The 22,102-nt window shown below is 45.8% G+C and overlaps 1 protein-coding gene across 2 annotated transcripts in view; it reads left to right on the forward strand.

Annotated features, from left to right (window-relative positions):
* The first annotated feature begins 3,090 nt into the window (after positions 1-3,090).
* Positions 3,091-22,102, forward strand: part of CNNM2 (cyclin and CBS domain divalent metal cation transport mediator 2) — a 129,488-nt gene continuing 110,476 nt past the window's right edge. For both annotated transcript variants that reach the window (XM_040437695.1, XM_040437696.1), the window contains exon 1: positions 3,091-4,697. In XM_040437695.1, the coding sequence (XP_040293629.1) occupies positions 3,233-4,697 (1,465 nt within the window). In that variant the 5' untranslated portion in view covers positions 3,091-3,232. The remainder of the gene's footprint in view (positions 4,698-22,102) is intronic.

Below are 22,102 nucleotides of genomic sequence, written 5' to 3' on the forward strand. Positions count from 1 at the left end.
TGGACCCTGTGGATATGCCATAAATATCCAGGTGGGAGTACCCCTTTAATGTTGGCTGTGATAGAAAGGTGTCAGAGCACACAGGGGATCGAGGATTGCTGTCTATGGGGCTGAGTAGCCACAGACTGGTCAGAGGGCACATGCTGATCTATGGACGCCTCTGAAAGTGCCTACAATGGGCACGTCAGCTTTACAACTGGACTATGGAGCAATGCCAGGTGACGAGGTCTGATGAGCCATGTCCTGTTTTTTATCATGCCCACTTACCTGGGGAAAAGATGGCATCAGGATGCACAATGGGAAGAAGGTTGGCAGGTGGGGGCAGTGTGAGGCACCGGGCAATGTCCTACTGGGAAACCATGCATCCCAGCATTCATGTGGATGCTACATGACACGTATCACCTACCTAAACCTAGCCTTTAAATTCCCCACATCTCAACCCAATGTAACACCTGAGGGGTGCCCTGGGAAAACCACTGCAATACATGGAGGGTAGGGTGACCACGTGTCCCGGTTTGCCCGGGATCGTCCCGTAATTTACGTTTTTGTCCCGTGTCCCGGGAGCCTTCAAACCGGGACAATAGAGAGTCCCGGAATCAACTGCCTGCCAGTCTGCAACATTCACTGCCGCTGCTGACGCAGTGCTGTTGTAATTAATTCATCCTAAATCACTGGTTGCTACGGCTGCCCCGCTTGGCGTGTAGCAACCAGTGACGTCACCATGTCCCGCTCTGTCTGCGGCTCCGACTCCACCCCCACCTCCTCCAGCTGCCGCCGCGGTTCTTGCAGCAGAGAGAGCAGCGCAGCAGCATCGATTCGTACAGGGCAGGCAGTGAGTCACTCACCGTCACCTACCAGTACCGCGGCAGTGGCACAGACCAAGACCTCCTCCTCCTCTGAGTCCTCCTGACCTCGGCTCCCGCTAGTAAGTCCCGCCGGCGCCGCGACTCCCGCTGCTCTGCAAGCCTGTGACATCTCTCACAGTGCAGTGCAGTTCTCATTCTCCGCCGGTCTGACCTCCTCTACCGCCCAGCGCCCCCGGCAGGCTCCTCCCGGCTCCCGCCCGAGCGGCCCGACGATTCTCTGCCAGTGCCTGCCAGACGCCAGTGCCTCCTCGAGTCCTGACTGGAAGAACACCGGCGCAAGACTGCCCTGCCCTGCTCCACCACCACCAGTGACCAGACGAGGAGACAGTCACTCCATCTCCATTATATGACTCCAAAAGGTGAGCAAATAGGGGCAATTGACACTGGGTGGCAGCATCTGATGGGGCACAGTAGCGACAATCTATGGGCACACTGGCATTTGATGGCGCACAGTAGCGACAATTTATGGGCACACTGGCATTTGATGGGGCACAATAGCGACAATTCATGGGCACACTGGCAGCATCTGATGGGGCACAGTAGCGACAATCTATGGGCACACTGGCATTTGATGGCGCACAGTAGCGACAATTTATGGGCACACTGGCATTTGATGGGGCACAATAGCGACAATTCATGGGCACACTGGCAGCATCTGATGGGGGCACAGTAGCGACAATTCATGGGCACACTGGCATTTGATGGACTGTGCCCCATCAAATGCCAGTGTGCCCATGAATTGTCGCTACTGTGCCCCCATCAGATGCTGCCAGTGTGCCCATGAATTGTCGCAAACTGTGCCTCATCAGATGCTGCCAGTGTGCCTATCAATTGCCGCTACTGTGCCCATCAGATCAGATGCTGCCAGTGTGTCAATTAATTGTCACTACTGTGCCCCCATCAGATGCTGCCAGTGTTCCCATGAATTGTCGCTACTGTGCCCCATCAAATGCCAGTGTGCACGTAAATTGTCACTACTGTGCCCCATCAAATGCCAGTGTGCCCATGAATTGTCGCTACTGTGCCCCCCATCAGATGCTGCCAGTGTGCTAATTAAAAATATGACCTGTTTTAGGTAGCCAGTGATTGTGTGCAGGGCACAATAACAAATTACTGAACAATGCACAGGCAGTTATGTTTATAGCAATCTCAAGCATAACTTCGATGCAATGAACTTGCCAGCGTAAGTACAAAGTACGCCGCTGTCACTAAGTGACTTAATTTTTTAAAAAAAGTATCAAAAATCATATTTTTTGGGGAGTGGACATGGGTGCGGGGGGGCCGGGGCAGGTGTCCCTGAATGGCAGTTTGGAAATGTGGTCACCCTAATGGAGGGGCCACCTCACAACTTGGCGCCAGATACCACAGGGCATCTTCCGAGGTGATGTGGAGTCCATACCTTGATGGGTCAGGGCTGTATGCACAGCACGAGGAGACCTACACAATATTAGGTGCCTGGGGCTATAGGATGTGCACAGGGTACACTGCCGAAATGTGCCAGGGACTGCCCAACCTTCCTTAGAGAAGAAGAACATCCAGAGCTGCCACCTCTCCCTCACCGAGGAGGAATGAAGGGACCTCCTCTGGGCAGGACAGTCTGTGTGGCGCCCTCTGCTGGCTGCCGAGCCTGCAATGTCTGCACTACAGAGAGAGTCAGGTCTGGAGGAGACGGCAAATATCCCAAATACTAAAAACAAGAGAAGCACATGGCGAAAAGATAAGGAAGAGAGAGAGAGAGATAGAGAGAGAAGAGAAGAGAAGAGAAGATAGATATGAGATACTGTAGATAATAGATAGATGATAGAATACAGATAGATGAGATGATAGATTGATGTATGTAGTATACCTATACGTATATGAAGTATGTGATGATCAGACACGTATGAGATGAATGACTTATGCAGACGGCACATGCTGCTTGTCGCTGCTGTCACATTACGCTGCATGATGTCACGATATAAGCGATCTGTCACCTCGTAGCAGATGTGATGTCACCGGAGACACCGCACGGCTCATCTGCCGAATAACTGTCTCACTACACCACGCTTGACACGCCTCCACAACATAACCACGCCCCCTCCATCCAATGGGATCCCGTTTAAGCTCCCCTCCCCCTTACCTGTCAATAATCCCCGCCTCTCATGCCTCCCGATTGGTCGGCCAGCATGTCACTCAGGATAGACTAGTTCACCTCGGGACTCACTTGCCGCTTACTGTCAGAACCCGGACAGGTGTCGAACTAGGCGCGGGGGCTTTGCCGCCGGTCCGGGCATGAAGGCAATAGTAGACTGGATGTAAGCCCCTCTTCCCCGCTGTCTCTCCCCCCCTCCTCCTTCTCCTCCTCCTCCCTCCCTCCCGGACCAAAGATGGCGGGCGGCTCCATCACACTGCCCACTGTCAACATGGCGGCGCGCAGTCACGGCCGGCTCCTATGTCTGGTGATGATGATGTTGCTGTCGCTGAGCAGTTGCCTGGCCGCCGAAGAGGAGGACGCCGAGACTGTTATTATCGGGCTGCGGCTGGAAGACACCGACGACGTATCGTTCATGGACGGCGGGGCGCTGCGGGTCAGCGAGAGGACCCAGGTGAAGCTGCGGGTGTATGGGCAGAACATCAACAACGAGACGTGGTCCAAGATTGCCTTCACCGAGCACCCCCCGCCCTGGGTGACCGGAGGGGGACCGGACCTCGGCAGCGGCCAGGAGGGCTTCTACCCCTGCGGGATCCGCACGTCGGACATGCTGATCCTGCACCACATCGAGCTGAGCCGCAGCAGCTCCGGCATCGTGGAGATCGAGATCAAACCCCTGAGGAAGACGGAGAAGAGCAAGGCTTACTACCTGTGCACCTCGGTGTCCAGCCCCCCTGACAGCCCTGGTGCCCACCAGCCCTGGACCGAAACCACCTGGGTCTACCACTCTGGAGATGACACCAGGGTCATTGTGGTGGAGGAGAAGAAGTTCCTCCTGCCCTTCTGGCTCCAGGTCATAGTCATCGCCCTCCTGCTGTGCCTATCTGGCATGTTCAGCGGCCTCAACCTGGGACTCATGGCCCTGGACCCCATGGAGCTAAGGATCGTCCAGAACTGTGGCACCGACAAAGAGAAGAATTACGCCAAGAGGATTGAGCCGGTTCGCCGCCAGGGCAACTACCTGCTGTGTTCCCTGCTGCTGGGCAACGTGCTGGTCAACACCACCCTGACCATCCTGTTGGACGACATCGCCGGTTCGGGGCTGGTGGCCGTAGTGGTCTCCACCATTGGCATAGTCATCTTCGGCGAGATAGTGCCCCAAGCCATCTGTTCTAGGCATGGCTTGGCAGTGGGAGCCAACACAATCTTCTTGACCAAGTTCTTTATGATGATGACCTTCCCCGCTTCTTACCCGGTCAGCAAGTTGTTGGACTGCGTCCTAGGACAGGAGATAGGGACGGTGTATAATAGGGAGAAGTTGTTGGAGATGTTGAGAGTGACTGACCCTTATAATGATCTGGTCAAAGAGGAGCTCAATATTATCCAGGGGGCTTTAGAGCTCAGGACCAAAACGGTAGAAGACGTCATGACCCCGTTAAGAGATTGCTTTATGATGGCTGGAGATGCCATCCTGGACTTCAACACCATGTCCGAGATCATGGAAAGCGGATATACCCGCATCCCGGTCTATGAAGGGGAAAGGTCCAACATTGTGGACCTCCTCTTTGTCAAAGACTTGGCCTTTGTGGACCCTGATGACTGCACGCCTTTAAAGACTATCACCAAGTTCTACAATCACCCTCTACACTTTGTCTTCAATGATACCAAGCTAGATGCCATGCTGGAAGAATTCAAAAAAGGTGGGAGCTCCTGGTACGGTGGTGGGGGGATGAGATGTAGATGACACCTGTCTCGTCTTTTTACCGTCTGAATTACTAGACATGTCCAAACATCTAGAAGTCCTAGACTTAGGGTAGGTTCACATGGAGTTTTTTAGAGGAGGGTTTGTTAGATTTTCTTGCAGGTTTTTCAGCCAAAGACAGAAGTGAATTAGAAGGAAAACAGGAATATAAAAGGAAGGACTTGTACTTCTCTTTCCTGCTGAAAAACCTGAAGGATAATCTGCCTCAAATCCTTCTCCAAAAACCCCTGTGTGAACCTACCCTTACAGTGTGTTGACCCCTTTAGGTTTTCCCATTCTGTAGGACTATACTGAGTAGTCCCTTGCTAGATTGATGTAAGTAGCTAAGTAATGTTGATCATAATGTCGATGGTCCTAAAAGAAAAAAATTAACCCTATCCATTGAAATCATCAAATTGCATGTGTTGCAACATTTTGATGGATGTTGACACCTAGATAGACACCTCCAGGATATTTAGCTGTCAGACTGGTTGTACGGACTGGTCATTGGTTGTCTATATGTAGATAGTTTTCATTGATTTGGTTATTCAGTTAGTTCAGAGCTTAGGGGCACATGAAATGCAGGTAGTTGGGTCTACTCCCATGTTTTTGGTTTGAGACCGCTCCAGTGTTGGGTTAGGAAGTATCTAAGTAGAGAATGAATGGACTCTCATTGATTTATCTGCAAAATTCCTGCAGAAACTCCTTAGCGCTGTCCAGCATGGCTCTGCAGTCAAGATCCTTACCCAACTTTACTATTTCCCAGCCTCACATATGCCTGTAGGAGGCACCTTCTACATTGCTGCCCCTTCCATATTTGACATCTCCAAGATCTTGAAGGTGCAAAAAGGTGCATTTCTAGGTTAACGTTAGTTGGAGTGTTACCTGGAAAGTTTTATTTATCACGTTCTAAATATCTTGGAAGTTTTTCTTTTTATGTTTTAGGCTGCAAACCCACAGTCAACAGCTTGATTGATTGTTTCTTGACCTCACTCACCCTTCTTTATTGTTGTAGACATTCTTACTAAAGCTGAAGTCAGCATTTTTCAAAAGTGCATCTTACAAGATGAGGTGGTAGGATCTTTCACATGTGACGGTAAAGCTGTGACTATAGAAGCTCTGCCTGTGGGCATCTTGGAATAGAAGGAGGCTAGAAATGATGGGAGTGATTTTCCTTGAGGAGAATGAAATCTCCTAGAGAAAGCCATTCATAAAACTTTCTTTTTTATTTTCACCTACTGTTTTAACCCTATGGTCTTCAAGCAGGTCCTAGGTTTCTACAACTGGTGGGACATACAAAAATCCAACAGGTTTGCATTTCTGATTACTCTCAGATTGCAGAAACATGCTGGTCAGAACATGATGATATTCTCCATCGTTTGATGCAGTGTTGTCCCAGGACTACTAGTGGACATGTAAAATGAAAAGTTATTTGTTTTGGTGTAATTGTAATGATTTCATGAAGGTAAGCTAGTCCAGATTGTATCTACAATCTAGAATGTCATCTGATCATGGCCAAATCCTTGCATTGGTGGCCACCTCTATATACTATGTGCTGATATCAGTAGATGTAGAGGGTGAGAACATTTTACCATCACATGGGCATGACACTGGTAACAAAATGCACAGTAGTCAGCCGATAGTAGTGAGACCAACATGGCGCTCGCGTTTCTATGGTCTGTGAACCACAGACAAGACTTTCTCGCACCGCGCTGTCTGCAGAGATAAAACGCGAGTTATAATAGACAAGTGATTGTAGAGCATATGAAATTTCAGAAGTTCTGAAGAACCCATGAGTGGAAAAAAGGTTTGCAGTTAAAAGTCAAAGACCATTTCCACTTCAGGAATTCCTCGTTCTAACCTAGTCCGAGTCTTCGATTAAAAAACAAATGTTTAGAAGTTCAGTTTCTTAGAGAGTTGGGTGCCTGAATTACACGTTGACCTATTGATGCAGTTATACAGTTTCAGATCCTTAGGGTACGCCCACACATTTGTTTGGTTTATTGATACAGTTTTTAAAGCCAAAACCAGGAGTGGATAAAAAAAAAAAAAAGGTAATATCTGTCATTTATACTTTTTCTCCTTTTATGATCTTCTCCTGGTTTTGGCTTTCAAAACTGCATAAAAAAACCTAAACGTCTAGCCTTACCTTCAGGTGATTAAGTCGTTCAGGATTGAGTGACAACTCTTATTTCATCTGTCATGGCGGTGTAGGAAAACGGGCAAGTAACGTTCTTATGCTGGAGATCATTGACTGCTGGTGGAGTCAATGTCCAGGGTGCCTTATCATATGGCGACATTGAGGAGAAGTCCTCAAGGTAAGAAGCTAGGGCACTTCAGTGGCCCTTCTACTTCCACCATATCTAAAAAGTACAGTATGGCTTCAACCTTATAGGGATAAGGTTGAAGCCATACTGTACATGCATTTTTTTTGAGCCAAAGCCAAGCGTGGATCCAGAAGAAGTAGGTCCTTTCTTTCTAGTTCCATGGTTTGCATTCACTTCTGACTTTGGTTAAAAAAAACTGCATTAAAAACTGCCTGTGCTTCCAGCCTAAGACAAACAACATGGTGAATTTAGTCAAGGCAATATATTCTCCTCTAAATTCCACAGATCGGCAGAACCGGGACCGCTGCTGCTTCGAGATGCATACGTTAAGCACACTTTGCTTGCCAATTTAATCTCCTGTTTGTGCTCGTCAGGTAGAAAGACAACGACATAATAAATCTTTATAAGGTGATAATTTTAATTACATCGTTCCAACATCAGCAGTTCTAAGAAGTCCTCGTCTTGTGGTTTTCTTCCGTATTGCTCTTATTGTCTTCATTTTACCTTAGATTGCGGTATTGGAGTAGCCTGCATGATAAAAGTGTTGTGCCTTTAAAGCGGAAGGAATTAAATAGTTTGGCCATTGGGGATTAAATACAGAGTAGTGGTAGTATGATCTTTTTTTGATAGACTTTTTCGTTTGGTTGCCTGTATTGTTTACTCAAAATACTTTTTTAAAATTTATTCATGCAGAATTTTTCTGTTTTTGTAGTAGTAAAGGTCTACATAGCTGCAGAACCAGAAGGATGTTCCCCCGTCTGATAATTGGAGGGAGATGAGAGAGCATGTCTGGTGGCAGTGAAGCGATAAAAGGCTTACATACTGACTTGTCTTCAGGGTACAGGGGAGAGGTCAGACTCTCCTGTAAACCTATGAAGTCAGGGGTGTGGGGAAAATGTCCCTGTATAAAGGTAACTATTGTCCATTCTGATGAGCATCTAAATTCTTTGTAATTGGAACATGTCTTGGAAGTTTGGAGAAAATGATCCCCTTTACACCCTACTTCTGAATTATCTTAGTAGGTGGTTCCTTGACTTAGTAGGTGGTTATTTCTTCTGGTGCTAGAAGGTCCTTCACTTAGCTGGCCTCCATTTTTCTATATTAAAGAGGACCATAGGTTTACTGTAAATATTTAAAAGTAAGTACCTCTTCTTTCTGATTATACTTTTTTTCTTTTATTCTTTTATTCTTTCTTCACCACCTGGTTCCCGAGATATGGGCCCCATATATCAGTGGTTTGCCAAGGTAGCTGTCACCAGGACTGATCACCCGAGGGGAGTAATCTTAATTACTCTGATACTGGCCAGTCAGCACAGATAGAGTTGTTTTCTTGCGTCAGTCTGCAGTGAAGGCACCAGGGAATCCAACTTACCTGGATGCAGGACTGGAGCTTCTCTTGGGCAATGTCGGTGGAGGAGGTCTTCTCCTTCCTAGCTATCTGTGTGTCTGCTCCCCGATGCCTACCCTGCTGAGCTAAAGTGAGGACATAGAGTGATCTTGTGAGATATACCTTATTAGATATATTTCACAAGATCACAGAGAGCTTGCCCCACTGACAATGTCCACGCTAAGGGTCCAATCACACGTCCGCAAAAAGGGTCCGCATCGCGGAACGGGTGTGGACCCATTCGCACTGTGAGCTGTCCGCATCCGCACTTCCGTTCCGCGGCCCAGCAAAAAAAATGGAACCTGTCCTATTCTTGTCTGCAGCCACGGACAAGAAAAGGAATTTCTATCATAGTGCCGGCCTATGCGGTCCGCAAAATGCGGAATGCACATGGCCGGTGTCAGTGTTTCGCAGATCCGCAGTTTGCGCACCGCAAAACATTTGCGGACGTGTTAACGGACCCTTAATGAACATCATTGGAGAGATGAAGATCACTATTCATCACTCACCACTCTTGGAAGAAGATTTCTGGTGACCGTCCCTGTGGCAAACCACCGGTGCATTTATATATTGAGCACCAGAAATAAACGGGTCCATATCTTGGCGGTGGTTCTCTCATGTGAAGCCTTGTTCAGTTTGTTTGGCAAGGACTGCTTGGACTTGAGTACCTGTAGATCTGTCACGTAGTATTGGTGGTATGATTATAAGGTATTAAAGAGGTTATGCCATGACTAATGTAAAAAAATGAACATCAGTCATACAGTACATGACAATCTCTTTCTAACAAAGCTAGAACCAGCCCTGTACCTCACATGGATCCAGAGATCTCCCCCTTCTTTTCTCTGCTAGACACTCAAGGGAAGTGTCTTTTGTGCTGCAGCTCAGGGGGCGTGTCCATTATGCTGCCTCTCCCTATATCAGCTCAGGGGGCGTGTCCATTATGCTGCCTCTCCCTATATCAGCTCAGGAGGCAGTTAAAGGATGGAACTGAGCATGTGCGGCCATCTCAGTGAGCAGGACAAAGAAATAAACAGCAGGTCGCACTATACAGATACATTTTATTGAAACACTCAGTGGCTATACAAAATTTTTAATTACAGGCAATCACAAAAGTATTCAGCTCCAGGAGCTGGTTTGAAAACTGTAGAAAATCTTTCATAGGAAACCCCTTTAAGTTGCTGAGAAATAAATATTTATTCTTGAAGGGGTTTTCCAACCCTTTACAAGTGATGGCCTACACTCAGGATAGGCTATCACTATCTGACCGGTGGGGTTCTGACAACCTGCACCTCACCGATCATCCGTTCTGCCGTGGCGCCGGTTCAGTGGACGCAGCTGGTAACTGCAGCGCTGCTCCCATTTCATGTCTTCTAGGTATATGAAGATCTTGGCCATAACTTTCTTGAGGTCATGCTGATGTTTCCTCACGAACTATGGCCTGTTTGACTAGTCCACGCCGACTGACAAAATAAAATAAAGGGTTGACTGATGTATGTCCATTTGGATAAGTTAGTTAGTATACCGTATAGTAGGTAGGTGTAGGTTGGGGTAGTCTGCCTGATGGTAGGTAGAACCTAAATGGTAGACTACCTCTGCATGTCAATTTTCAGTCCCTTCTGCTCAGATGAGAAGAAACATGAGACGATTGCATAAGAAACCCTGGAGATTCAGGAAAGGCAAAGGTGAAACGTGCAGTAACCAAAAAGTTTGAGCTTATGTCTATAGCGAAAGGGGAAGATTAAAGGGGTTCTCACACTTCGGAAAATGGCATTTATTATGTAGAGAAAGTTAATACAAGGCACTTACTAATGTATTGTGATTGTCCATGTTGCCTCCTTTGTTGGCTGGATTCATTTTTCCATCATATTATACTCTGTTCGTGTCCAGGGTTTACGACCACCCTACAATCCAGCGGTGGTGGTCGTACTTGCACACTATAGGAAAAAGAGCAGTTCTCTCTGGTGACCAGGACCGTGGGAGCGCGTATAGGCACACCTCATATTTGTGCTGCAGTGGTGGTCGTAACCTCTGGATACGAGCAGTGTATAATGTGATGGAAAAATGAATCCAGCCAGCAAAGGAGGCAATATGGACAATCACAATACATTAGTAAGTGCCTGGTATGATTTTCTTTTGTTTTAAACATGTTTTTATTGTGTTAAATGTAAAAAATAAAATAAAAAAGTATACATATTGGGTATCTGCGCATCCGTAACATCCTGCGCTATAAAAATACCACATTACCTAACCCCTCAGATGAACACCGTTAAAAAAAGTAAAAAAAAGCAATTTTTTGTCACCTTACACCACAAAAAGTGTAATAGCAAGCGATCAAAAAGTCATACGCACCCCAAAATTGTACCAGTCAAACCGTCATCTCATCCCGCAAAATGATACCCTACCTAAGACAATGGCCCAAAAAATTTAAAAAAATATGGCTCTCAGACTATTGAGACACTAAAACGTGATTTTATTTATTTTTGTTTCAAAAATATTAGTGTATAAAACTTAAATAAAAATATAAAAAAGTATACATATTAGGTATCTCCCCGTCCGTAATGACCTGCTCTATAAAAATATCACATGATTTAAACCCTCAGGTGAACACCGTAAAAAAAATGGTGTCAAAAAGCCATTTTGTCACCTTACATCACACAAAGTGTAATACCAAGCGATCAAACAGTCATGAGCACCCCAAAATCATACCAATCAAACCGTCATCTCATCCCTCAAAAAATGAGCCCCTACCTAAGACAATTGCCCAAAAAATATAAAAACTATAGCTCTCAGACTATGGAGACACTAAAACATGATTTATTTATTTTTTGGGTTTCAAAAATGCTGTTATTGGGTAAAACTTAAATAAAAAGTATACATATTAGGTATCGCCTCGTCCCTAACGACCTGCTCTCTAAAAATATCACATGACCTAACCCCTCAGGTGAACACCGTAAAACAATAAAATAAAACGGGGTCAAAAAAGCCATTTTATGTCACTTACATCACAAAAAGTGTAATACCAAGTGATCAAAAAGTCATATGCACCCTAACATAGTACCAATCAAACTGTCATCTCATACCGAAAAAAAATGAGCCCCTACAAAAGACCGTCGCCTCAAAAAAGAAAAAAAAACTATGGCTTTCAAAAATGCTTTATTATGTAAATACTGAAACGAACAATAACAAAAAAGTAGTTATATTTGGTATTGTCGCGTCCGTAACAACCTGCTCTATAAAAATACCACATGATCTAACCTGTCAGATGAACGTTGTAAATAACAAAAAATAAAAACTGTGCCAAAACAGCTATTTTTTTTGTTACCTTGCCTCACAAAAAAGTGTAATATATAGAGCAACCAAAAATGATCTGTACCCTAAAATAGTACCAACAAAACTGCCACATTATCCTGTAGTTTCCAAAATGGGGTCACTTTTTTGGAGTTTCTACTCTAGGGGAGCATCAGGGGGTCTTCAAATGGGACATGGCGGCAAAAAAAACAGTCCATTAAAATCTGTCTTCCAAAAACCATATGGTGTTCCTTTCCTTCTGTGCCCTGCCGTGGGGCCATACAGCAGTTTACAACCACATATGGGGTGTTTCTGTAAACTACAGAATCAGGGCAATAAATATTGTTTAGTTTGGCTGTTAATCCTTGCTTTGTTAGTGGAAAAAAAATTTCTAAAATAGAAAATCTGCCAAAAAAAGTCAAATTCTGAAATTTCATCTCCAATTTTCATTAATTGTTGTGGAACACCTAAAAGGTTAACAAGGTTTGTAAAATAAGTTTTGAATACCTTGAGGGGTGTAGTTTCTAAAATGGGGTCATTTTTGGGTGGTTTCTATTATGTAAGCCTCACAAAGTGAGTTCAGACCTGAACTGGTCCTTTAAAAAGTGGGTTTTGGAAATTTTCTGAACAATTTCAAGATTTGCTTCTAAACTTCTAAGCCTTCTAACGTCCCCAAAAAATAAAATGGCATTCCCAATATGATCCAATCATGAAGTAGACATATGGGGAATGTAAAGTAATAACTATTATATGAGGTATCACTATCTGTTTTAAAAGCAGAGAAATTGAAATTTGGAAAGTTGTTTGGTAAATTTTGGTAATTTTTATAAATAAAAATGAAATATTTTGATTCAAATTTACCACTGTCATGAAGTACAATATGTGACACATATAAAGTGACACATGTCAGATTTGCCAAAATCTGTCTGGTCCTTAAGGGGTTAAGGAGCTCTGAAATTAATACTAAAGGATTTTCCCCATTTTTGCATATCTGAATAGCCAACGTGACTGGTCGTAAGGGTCAAATTGGTGAGACGTGGAAGAAGAGCATACAAAACTTTTTGGATACTTTCATGTCTTTCGTCTAGTTTACTGAGGACCAAAACCTTAATGTTCGGGAGATTATGCTTAAAAAAAAAATAAATAAAAAAATCATTATTCCTGGAGAACCCCTTTAAGGCCACCTGCACATGGGGCAGCAGTGTGGCAAAGTGTATGAGATTACACAGATCTCATGTACACTTTGCAGATTTTTTCCATTTAGCAATTGACCTTCCCTGCGGATTTCCAAATCCGCAGCATGTCAATTATGTTTTCGGTTTTAGCAGCGGATTTTACCCTTTTCAATGGAAGAGATCTCCGGCAAAACCGCACCAAAATCCGTAATTAGACATTGCATATTTTTGGTGCACGGAAATTTGTACAGATCCTATGTGCGATCACCCGTGTGCAGGTGACCTTGGGGAGGCAAGGATTGGTCAGGTGATGGAAAGTACTGATAACTCCATTCAGCGGACGGACCTTTGATGGGCCATTAAATATGACCATATCAGTTATCATACTTGGCACTGCCAATCAGACTTGAACAGCGTTTTCCCCTTGTGTAAGGAATGACAACCTTTCATGGACTCTTGTTTGTTCCAAGTTTCTACCTCTGCTCGTCTTTATGGATGGTACGCCGTGTAGACTGGTGTGAACTTCCCTTTGTACCAGTCTATCTCGGTTCCTGATATGGAATGTTCTGCATATCTCTGGACGCGGGGGTAAGACTGCAATTCTCTGCCGTACAGCTTGCACAAAAAAAAAAAAAAAAAAAAAGAGGATTTTCGTAAGAAAGGCACAAACAAAGCCTGCATGGTTTTGGCTGGTTATGTAATTAAGAGGCTTACACGCCTGCCGGGTTCTAGCACGGCGCAGCTGCAAATGTGGGGCAAATAGTTTTACTGTCTGATGGGAGTACTGGTCAAGCACGTCTCTGATTGCCCTGTGCAAGTAGCGTCAAGAAAAAATATGGAGGGCGTGTGTGATGCCGTGTAACCCACACGTCAACAGCTCTGCACGGTGTCTTTTCAGTAAAGTAATACTAGGTTGGGAATTTTAAAGTTGTGACTCTGCCTAATGCCACTCCTGTTAGCAGACACGAGCTGCTAGTCTGCAAGTAGTCCTAAAAACCACTGTCCGGTGCAGGCAGGTGTGGGGAATCTCTGATGCTTTACCTCTAGATTGCCGGTACTGTGTATCGTGGTAGAGCTACCATGCACCAGTAACCAGCACCTGCTATGTGGCAGTATGTAGTGTTGTTCCATGGTGGTGGCATGGCCATCCAGCTCAGCTACAACCCTGTCAATCAACATTGTGTTGACCTGGATTTTAGGGAGCCCAAGTGTTCTTTGGAAGTTGGTCGGAGAACGCCTAAAAGGCTGCAGCATCAACACTTTATTCAGCATGCACGATTCAGGGGCGATGAAGGCACGGTCAGGAGCTGAAACGTGTAGCCACTCGGTAACAGATTGTTGTACTTCTGGACCCTAACATCCATCATGCAAAGAGGTATCTCCCAAGAGAGAACCATCTTGCCAGTGCCACCTAGGAGTCAAGATCCGACTTTCAATGCCTAATCCGCTTCCATGACATCACACCCAGCCAGCCAAAATCCTACTCCGTACTGATGAGTCGCAAGCACCCCGAAAGAGCTGTCTGTGGATGGATATCTGGTTTGGCTATATTCCCTTGTTCCTCCACCAAAGCTTATTGGAAAGTCGGATCTTGCCTCCTAGGGAGGTGGTGCTGGCGAGATGGTTCTCTTTCTTAATAGATTCCTCTTTGCATATTTGTTTCCAATGAAGCATTGCCAATACGTCTCCATAAAGGACCAGTTTCTTTAAAGGGGTATTCCCATCTTGGACATTGGGGGCATATTGCTGATGGGAGTGCTGGTCAAGCACTTCTGTGTGACGTGTGCAAGTAGCGTCAAGAAAAAAACATGGAGGGCGCACGTGATGCCGTGTAACGCATACGCCCGATGGCTCTGTATGGCTTCTCGCGCCTTTTGTACGTCTGTATGGAACTGCCGAAAAAATAGCCGAGCCCTGTCTTGGCTGTTTCAGTAATCCCCACAAAATTAAACGGCGTGGAGGCTGCTCTTGTGAGGAGCGCTTCCCGTTCATTTCAACAGGACTTCCAAAAATAGCCGAGCGCTGTGCTCTGCTATTTTTTGCAGTCCCATAGAAATTAATGGAGGGTGGCTGCGCATGCACGGTGCACCCTTCGGCACTTTGCAGGCTCCGTTCTACGTAAAGGTGCCAGTCCTGCACCTATCAGACATTGGGGACATATCCTGCCTAAGCCGCTCCACATCCATAGCTAAGGATAGGATGATGAGCGGTTGGTTTAATTTGCAGTTGGTGACTCCCTGTATTCGGTTGTACCCTTAGGCGGCACTATTATTTTTTTTCAGATGCACATTTTATAGAAATGAATGCAAGTGTTAATAGATTTCGAATAACTGCTGGCCGAACATCCTTATGGACCCGGCCTATGGGAAGAACAGAAGAACGATAAAAGTTTAATGACCTGATTACATTTACCATAGCGCTATGGCCTTGGGTGAAAAACCTTGAAGGATGCTAATGCAAGAGGGAACGTAGAAATGATTGAATGCAGAATTTCCCAGCTTGTGATCTCGGCAGAGCAAGTCTACGTTGCATACATATAATAGGAGCGCTTGCGCCGTGTGCCAGGTTTTAATGATATTCCTGTCTGAGCACCAGTGGGATAAATACTGGCTCAGTCAATTACACTAATTCGTTTGTACTTGTACAGAGATACTTAGATCTGAGATTTCAGAAATGCTTAAGGAAACGCTGGAGAAACAAAGACGTTCTCTGTCAAATCTGTTTGCGAGTAGCGACTCCTACATCGGGGAGTGTTCGTGCCCTGGAGACATTAATACTAGTCAAATTACAGTTTATTCCACTGGTCGGTTTTAGTAAATGACTATTCTGGAGCTTTTATTGTTATGACTCTGTGTTGTCTTCCTTCTATTCCTTGAGAATGGTCCCAATAAGCGGACCGAAACGTCGCACGGGTGAATGAAGGATCTCACGTTTTTCACCATCTGGAAGAGCTGCGGTTTCTTTTTTTTTTTTTTTAGGCTACTTTTACACTGGCGTTTCTGGGTCCGCCTGTGAGATCCGTTTCAGGGCTCTCACAAGCGGCCTAAAACGGATCAGTTCAGCCCCAATGCATTCTGAATGGATAAGGATCCGTTCAGAATGCATCAATTTGTCTGCGTTTGGTCTCTGTTGCGTTTTTTTAGATGGTCACTAAAACGCAGCTTGCATCGTTTTGGTGACCGTCTGACTATGCGGAGCCAAACGGATCCGTCCCCATTGACTTACATTGCAAGTCAGGACGGATCCGTTTTTCACTGACACAATATGGTGCAATTGAAAACTGACCCGTCCCCCATTGACTTTCAGTGTAAGTCAAAGACGGATCCGTTTAGACTTAGACTTTTTTTCCAATGAATAATGCAAACGGATCCGTTATGAACGGATACAAGCGTTTGCCTTATCAGTGAGGATCCGTCTGTGCAGATACAAGACGGATCCGCACCAAACGCCAGTGTGAAAGTCGCCTTCTATATACAACCGTGGTGGAGTTTGCACCGCTGGCACTCCTCTTCAATATCCGGGTGTGCTGCCCTGGAGTCGTTTTCCTTTCCTTCTATTCCTGCTAGAAACTTTTGAATAAAAGTACAAGGGGGTGATACCTGGGAGGGGTGACACTGTCCGATCATGGGTGCTATTGTCACACTCTGCAGGGACACCCCTCCAGCCGGTAACACCCCGTTGTGCCTTTTATTCATAAACGTCTAGCGGGAATAACAGAGGAACGGTATAGCATCCAGGTAAAATAAAACATGCGCTAGGATTATTACATGGGGAATGCAAGTAGTTGCTGGAGCAGCCCCGTCAGGAGCGGGGACAGGTCCTCTTTAAGAGCACAATTCCTCGTTGCATGGAAAAACATACTTTTCTTAACAAACTCCGCCGTTGTAATCAGTAAAGCAGCATTTTCCAGATCAAAGTCCTTTCAGTCCCACTGCCCTCAATCTCATTGTCATGAAAGCAGGAGGCCAGCATTCCCCCGCGCCGTGCCTTCGCTTCATCCATGCGTCTAATCTCACGGCGGCTTTGAGTATTTTACACCGGCGAGCCTTTCTTCTGCTTATTATGTTTCCGTCCCTAGCAATACCTGCAAATGCAGCATCTCTGCATGGGTCCTGATTTCAGGTTGCCTAGCAACCCTTGTCTTCCTGTCTGGGTGACTACCGTTTGGTACTCCGGTCGCCATCTATGGTAAGGTTGTCATTGGAACGTGTGTGTCCAGTTTTGGGTCTGTTCACATCACAATTAGGGATGAGCGAAGCCGAACTTTTACAGGTTCGCCGTTCGTGCAGTGGAAAAATCCCATTATGGATTCAGTCATCACGGAATTCGTAGACGGACTGCAAAAACGGAAGCCCTTAAGAGGCATTCCGTCACAATCGAAGTCTATGGGCAGCGTAAAGGTTCCGTCTGGTTTTCGTTATGCAAGACCAAAAACAAAGTCCTGCCTAGTGGAAACAGGACGGAACCGTTACGCTGCCCATAGACTTTTGATTATGACAGGTCAAAACAGAATGTCTCTTAAGGGCTTCCGTTTTGCATTCCGTGATGACTGAACCCATAACGGAATTCCTCCACTGACGGAACTCCGAACTGTTAAAGTTGGGGTTCGCTTATGCCTATATGTCAGAGGTATAGTTTGGGAGTATTCCCTGGCATATACCTCTAATGTATGCCACTATACAGCCATTCATTGGCATACGGTACATCGGCCATTGGGCACAATGTTGTAAAAAATATATATACCACTTGGTCTGTACAAGTAGCCAACTTTTCAGTAGTCATCATCACATTGCAGACAGGATTACAATGACAGATAACACCTATAGATGGGTAGATAGAACAGGATCAACAACCAGTAGGTGATATCACAGCTTATCTACTCCCTCCTGACCTCTGCACAGGTCACAGAGCAAGTTTTACATAAAAACCAGATTTAAACAATTGGCGATTTTCTGAGGACACATTCCCTTTAAGTATTTTATATGCCGTCTGTGTCCTAATAGGGAGGCAAATGGAGATTAAACGTGGATCAATTTGCCTTTCTGCTTAAGTGCTACATGGACGTTTGTGGTTCAGGGAAGCACTTACTGACTTTAGACGATGGCGGTTTCCACCACAGGAAAAGACACAATCGTTTCCAAGTTCCGAATCTTTTTTTAGGCTATTCTGCTATTAAGTTATGAGAGCTACATTTTAATTAGCACTGCCTAACCCAGCGTCGTAGTGTGAATTTCCCTCTTTCATGTAGAAAATCTAGTGCATAAATAGGACTTCACGAGTCTTAAAGGCGTTGTCTGGGTTCATATCTGAACCCGAACATACCCCCATTTTCACCCAGGCAGCCCCCCTGACAAGAGCTTCGGAGCAGTTCATGCTCCGATGCTCTCCTTTGCCCTGCGCTGAATTGCGCAGGCCAAAGGCTTTTTCTGGCGTTCCGGTGACGAACCGAGCTCTCCTTAGGGATGCCAGGCGGAGGCTTCCGCCCAGCAGGGAGCCTGGTGACGTCATCGACACTGATGGGCATGCTTTAGCCGAACCAGAGTTCGGGAAATGTTTTTTGTCTCGCCGGACTTCGTGAAGTAATAACTTTCGGCTCATCGGAGCCAATACATTCTAATACTATGCAGAGCACTCGCTTCGTACAGTATTGAAACAAAGTTTTATGCGAATCGACTTTGGATGTTTCATCCAAAGTCGATTCGCTCATCCCGAATTACAAAATCTAAGCCCACAGGCTGTTCAGAGAGAGAGAGAAAAATTAGGGGTACATTTCAAATCGGGTAGACCAATTTTGATTTCGATACCATAAAAAAGTATTGCGATACTCAATACCATTCAATACCACGCGAAAAAAATAAAACGCCAAAAAAGCCACGTGCATTCCATATTTTATGGAACGTCCGGCCCATAATCAAACAGTCCTATCCAATTTTTTGGGGAGACATGTTATGGCGTTAACCGCATAGATTTTTTAAAATATTTTTATAGTTTGGACTTTTCGGACGTGGCGATATGTAATGTTTATTTATTTATTGTTTATCTATTTTATGGGAAAGGGGGTGATTTATACTTAATATATATATTTTTTTCCTTTTAACTATTAGCCCCCTTAGGGGCCAGAACCTGGGATCTTTTCATCCCTTGTCCTATTCACCCTGATAGAGCTCTATTAGGGTGAATAGGACGTCACACTCTCCCTGCTGCCCTGTGCATAGTACACACAGCAGGGAGCTCACCATGGCAGCCAGGGCTTCAGTAGCATCCTGGCTGCCATGGTAACCGATCAGAGCCCCACCATTTCACTGCTGGGGCTGCGATCAGAAGCTACCACTGCACCACCAATGAGGAGGAGGGGACCCTGTGGCCACTGCCACCAATGATTATAATACTGGGGTTGGGTGGGGGGCGCACTGCGCCACCAATGATTATAATACAGGGGGGGGCGCACTGCGCCACCAATGATTATAATACAGGGGGGGCGCACTGCGCCACCAATGATTATAATACAGGGGGGGGCGCACTGCGCCACCAATGATTATAATACAGGGGGGGCGCACTGCGCCACCAATGATTATAATACAGGGGGGGCGCACTGCGCCACCAATGATTATAATACAGGGGGGGGCGCACTGCGCCACCAATGATTATAATACAGGGGGGGGCGCACTGCGCCACCTGTGTTTTTAGTACTGGGGGAAGGAGTGGGGGCGCACTGCGCCACCAATGAAGATAATTAACGTTTAATACAGATACAGGAGGTGGGTGCCGGCGCCAGAATCACATAGCCGGCAACAGACCTCTGACAGGGAGCTGCGATCAGCGGCAGTTAACCCCTCAGGTGCCACAGCGGGGTTAACTGCCGCTGATCGCAGCTACCTCTCATAGAAGTCAGGTGCCAGCTATGTGATTCTGCCGCCGGCACCCGCCTCCTGTATCTGTAATAATGGGTGAGTTATCTTTATTGGTGGCGCAGTGGCCACAGCCCCTCTCTCCTCTCATTGGTGGCAGCAGCACAGGGGGAAGGAGACACTGCTTCCTTCTCCCCTGTGCTGCTGAGGGAACATGGCGCGCGCTGAGAGCAGCGCGCGCCATGTTCTGTGATACTAGGCTGCGCAGTAGTAGTATTGGTGAAAGGCAAATCTCGATATCAAATCGATACCCAATCAATACTTTTGCACCAGTATCGATAATTCGATGTGCTGTGCAACCCTAGTTCAAAGTCTGTATTTTCTTGTCTCAAAGATCCGTCACCATTAGAAGCAAAGTGTTTGAGTCTCACAAATCAGTTAACGACCAGCAGAGTTCTATAGATAATGAGACTGACAGATTTATGACTTAAACGGATCTGATTTCTTGTTTCAGCGAGGGCATCTCCGTACTGTGTTTTCCACCGCTCTTCGCTTTTTTTTTTGAAGAGCGGGATTTGAACTGTTCCATCGGTGCACACGGGGGCTGTATCTACCAATTCCACATCTGTAGAAGTGCACACACGAAGAATTTATATCTTATTATTAGGAGCCATATTGGTTTTATTTCACATGTAAACTCGGACTTGTCATCCTCCGGGTCACGTCGTTATTTAGGCCACCACCACACGATCAGGACACAGTTTTGGAAGCCACAACCAGGAGAAGAGTGAAGAAGTATTCGTGGTATATGTCCTGTATATTTAATCTCCTTTTCTGATCCACTCTTGATATTGGCTTCTAAAACTGCACGCAGAAATCTGACCATGTGGCCGTACCCTAACGGCTCATGCACACGAGTTTTATGTATTTTGCAGTCCACAAAAAACGGATCAGCAAAAAATATGGATGACGTCCGTGTGCATTCCGTATTTTGCGGAATGGAACAGCTGGCCCCTAATAGAACAGTGCGGACATTAATAGGACATGTTCTACTTTTTTGTGGAATGGATACACGGAAACTGAATGCACATGGAGTAACGTCCGTTTTTTTGCAGACCCATTGAAATGAATGGTTCCGCATACGGTCCGCAAACAAAACGGAAGGACATGGAAAGAAAATAAGTTTGTGTGCATGAGCCCTAAGACTAATGTCTGTAATATTGGATTCAAACTTAGCGATGTCCTCCTTTAATTTCATATCCAGTTGAATAAATGATTGAAAACTCACTAATTGTCTGGTATGGACGTGGAGGCGCTGTGCCACTGAACAGATCTGACTTGGGTCTACACCTACGGGCGTTATTCTGGCAGCCCCCTGATCCGGACTCCACTGCACAGGAACCACCAGGCCACTACTGGAGTAGTCTATGTTCAGTGACTTCTAACCTATGGTGGTTGAGACTCCAGTGCGGAGCACTGAGGGATCGGGCAAAACCAATCGTATCTTGAGATGTTACTCCACTTTCTATGCTACCGCTTTACTGGAGTAAGATTGCAACAATTATTGCAACTTTTTAAAAAGTTGCAGTTTATAAATCTGGCTTAAAGGGTTTAAAGGGGTATTCCCATCTTGGACATTGGGGCCATATCGTTAGGATATGCCCCGAATGTCTGGGATCCACACCTGTACTTAGGATGGAGCCCACATGGTGCCGGAGGGCACACTGCGCATGCACGGCCGCTCTCTTCATTTCTGTGGGAGCGCTGAAAATGGCACGCTCTGCTATTTTTGGAAAGGAAAGAAAAGTGCACCACACAAACGCGGCCACCGCTCCGTTCATTTCTATGGGGCTTGCGGAAATGTATTTTCGGCGCTCCCATAGGAATGAATGGAGGATGGCCGCGTATGCGCAGCGTGCCCTCTGGCACTTTGCAGGCCTCGTTCTGAGTGTAGGTGCGGGTCCCAGAAGTGGGACCTGCACCTATGGGACACTGGAGGCCTATGCTAGTGATATGCCCCCAATCTCCAAGATGGGAATACCCCTTTAAATCAGCTGGACACAGGGGCGTAACTAGAAGTGACTGGGCCCCACAGCAAATATTTGTAAGGGCCCCTCCAGCGCGCTTCGCACCTCCCTCCTCTTGTGTAAACCCCACTCCTTTGGCACAGTGTAGAGGTATACTTTATATTGTGTGGCACAGTGTAGAGGTATACTGTATATTGTGTGGCACAGTGTAGAGGTATACTGTATATTGTGTGGCACAGTGTAGAGGTATACTGTATATTGTGTGGCACAATGTATTCTATATGTGTATAACATAAACCTATTTCACATGAA

Source organism: Bufo bufo, chromosome 6, assembly GCF_905171765.1.
Source record: "Bufo bufo chromosome 6, aBufBuf1.1, whole genome shotgun sequence".
Taxonomy (NCBI): Eukaryota; Metazoa; Chordata; class Amphibia; order Anura; family Bufonidae; genus Bufo; species Bufo bufo.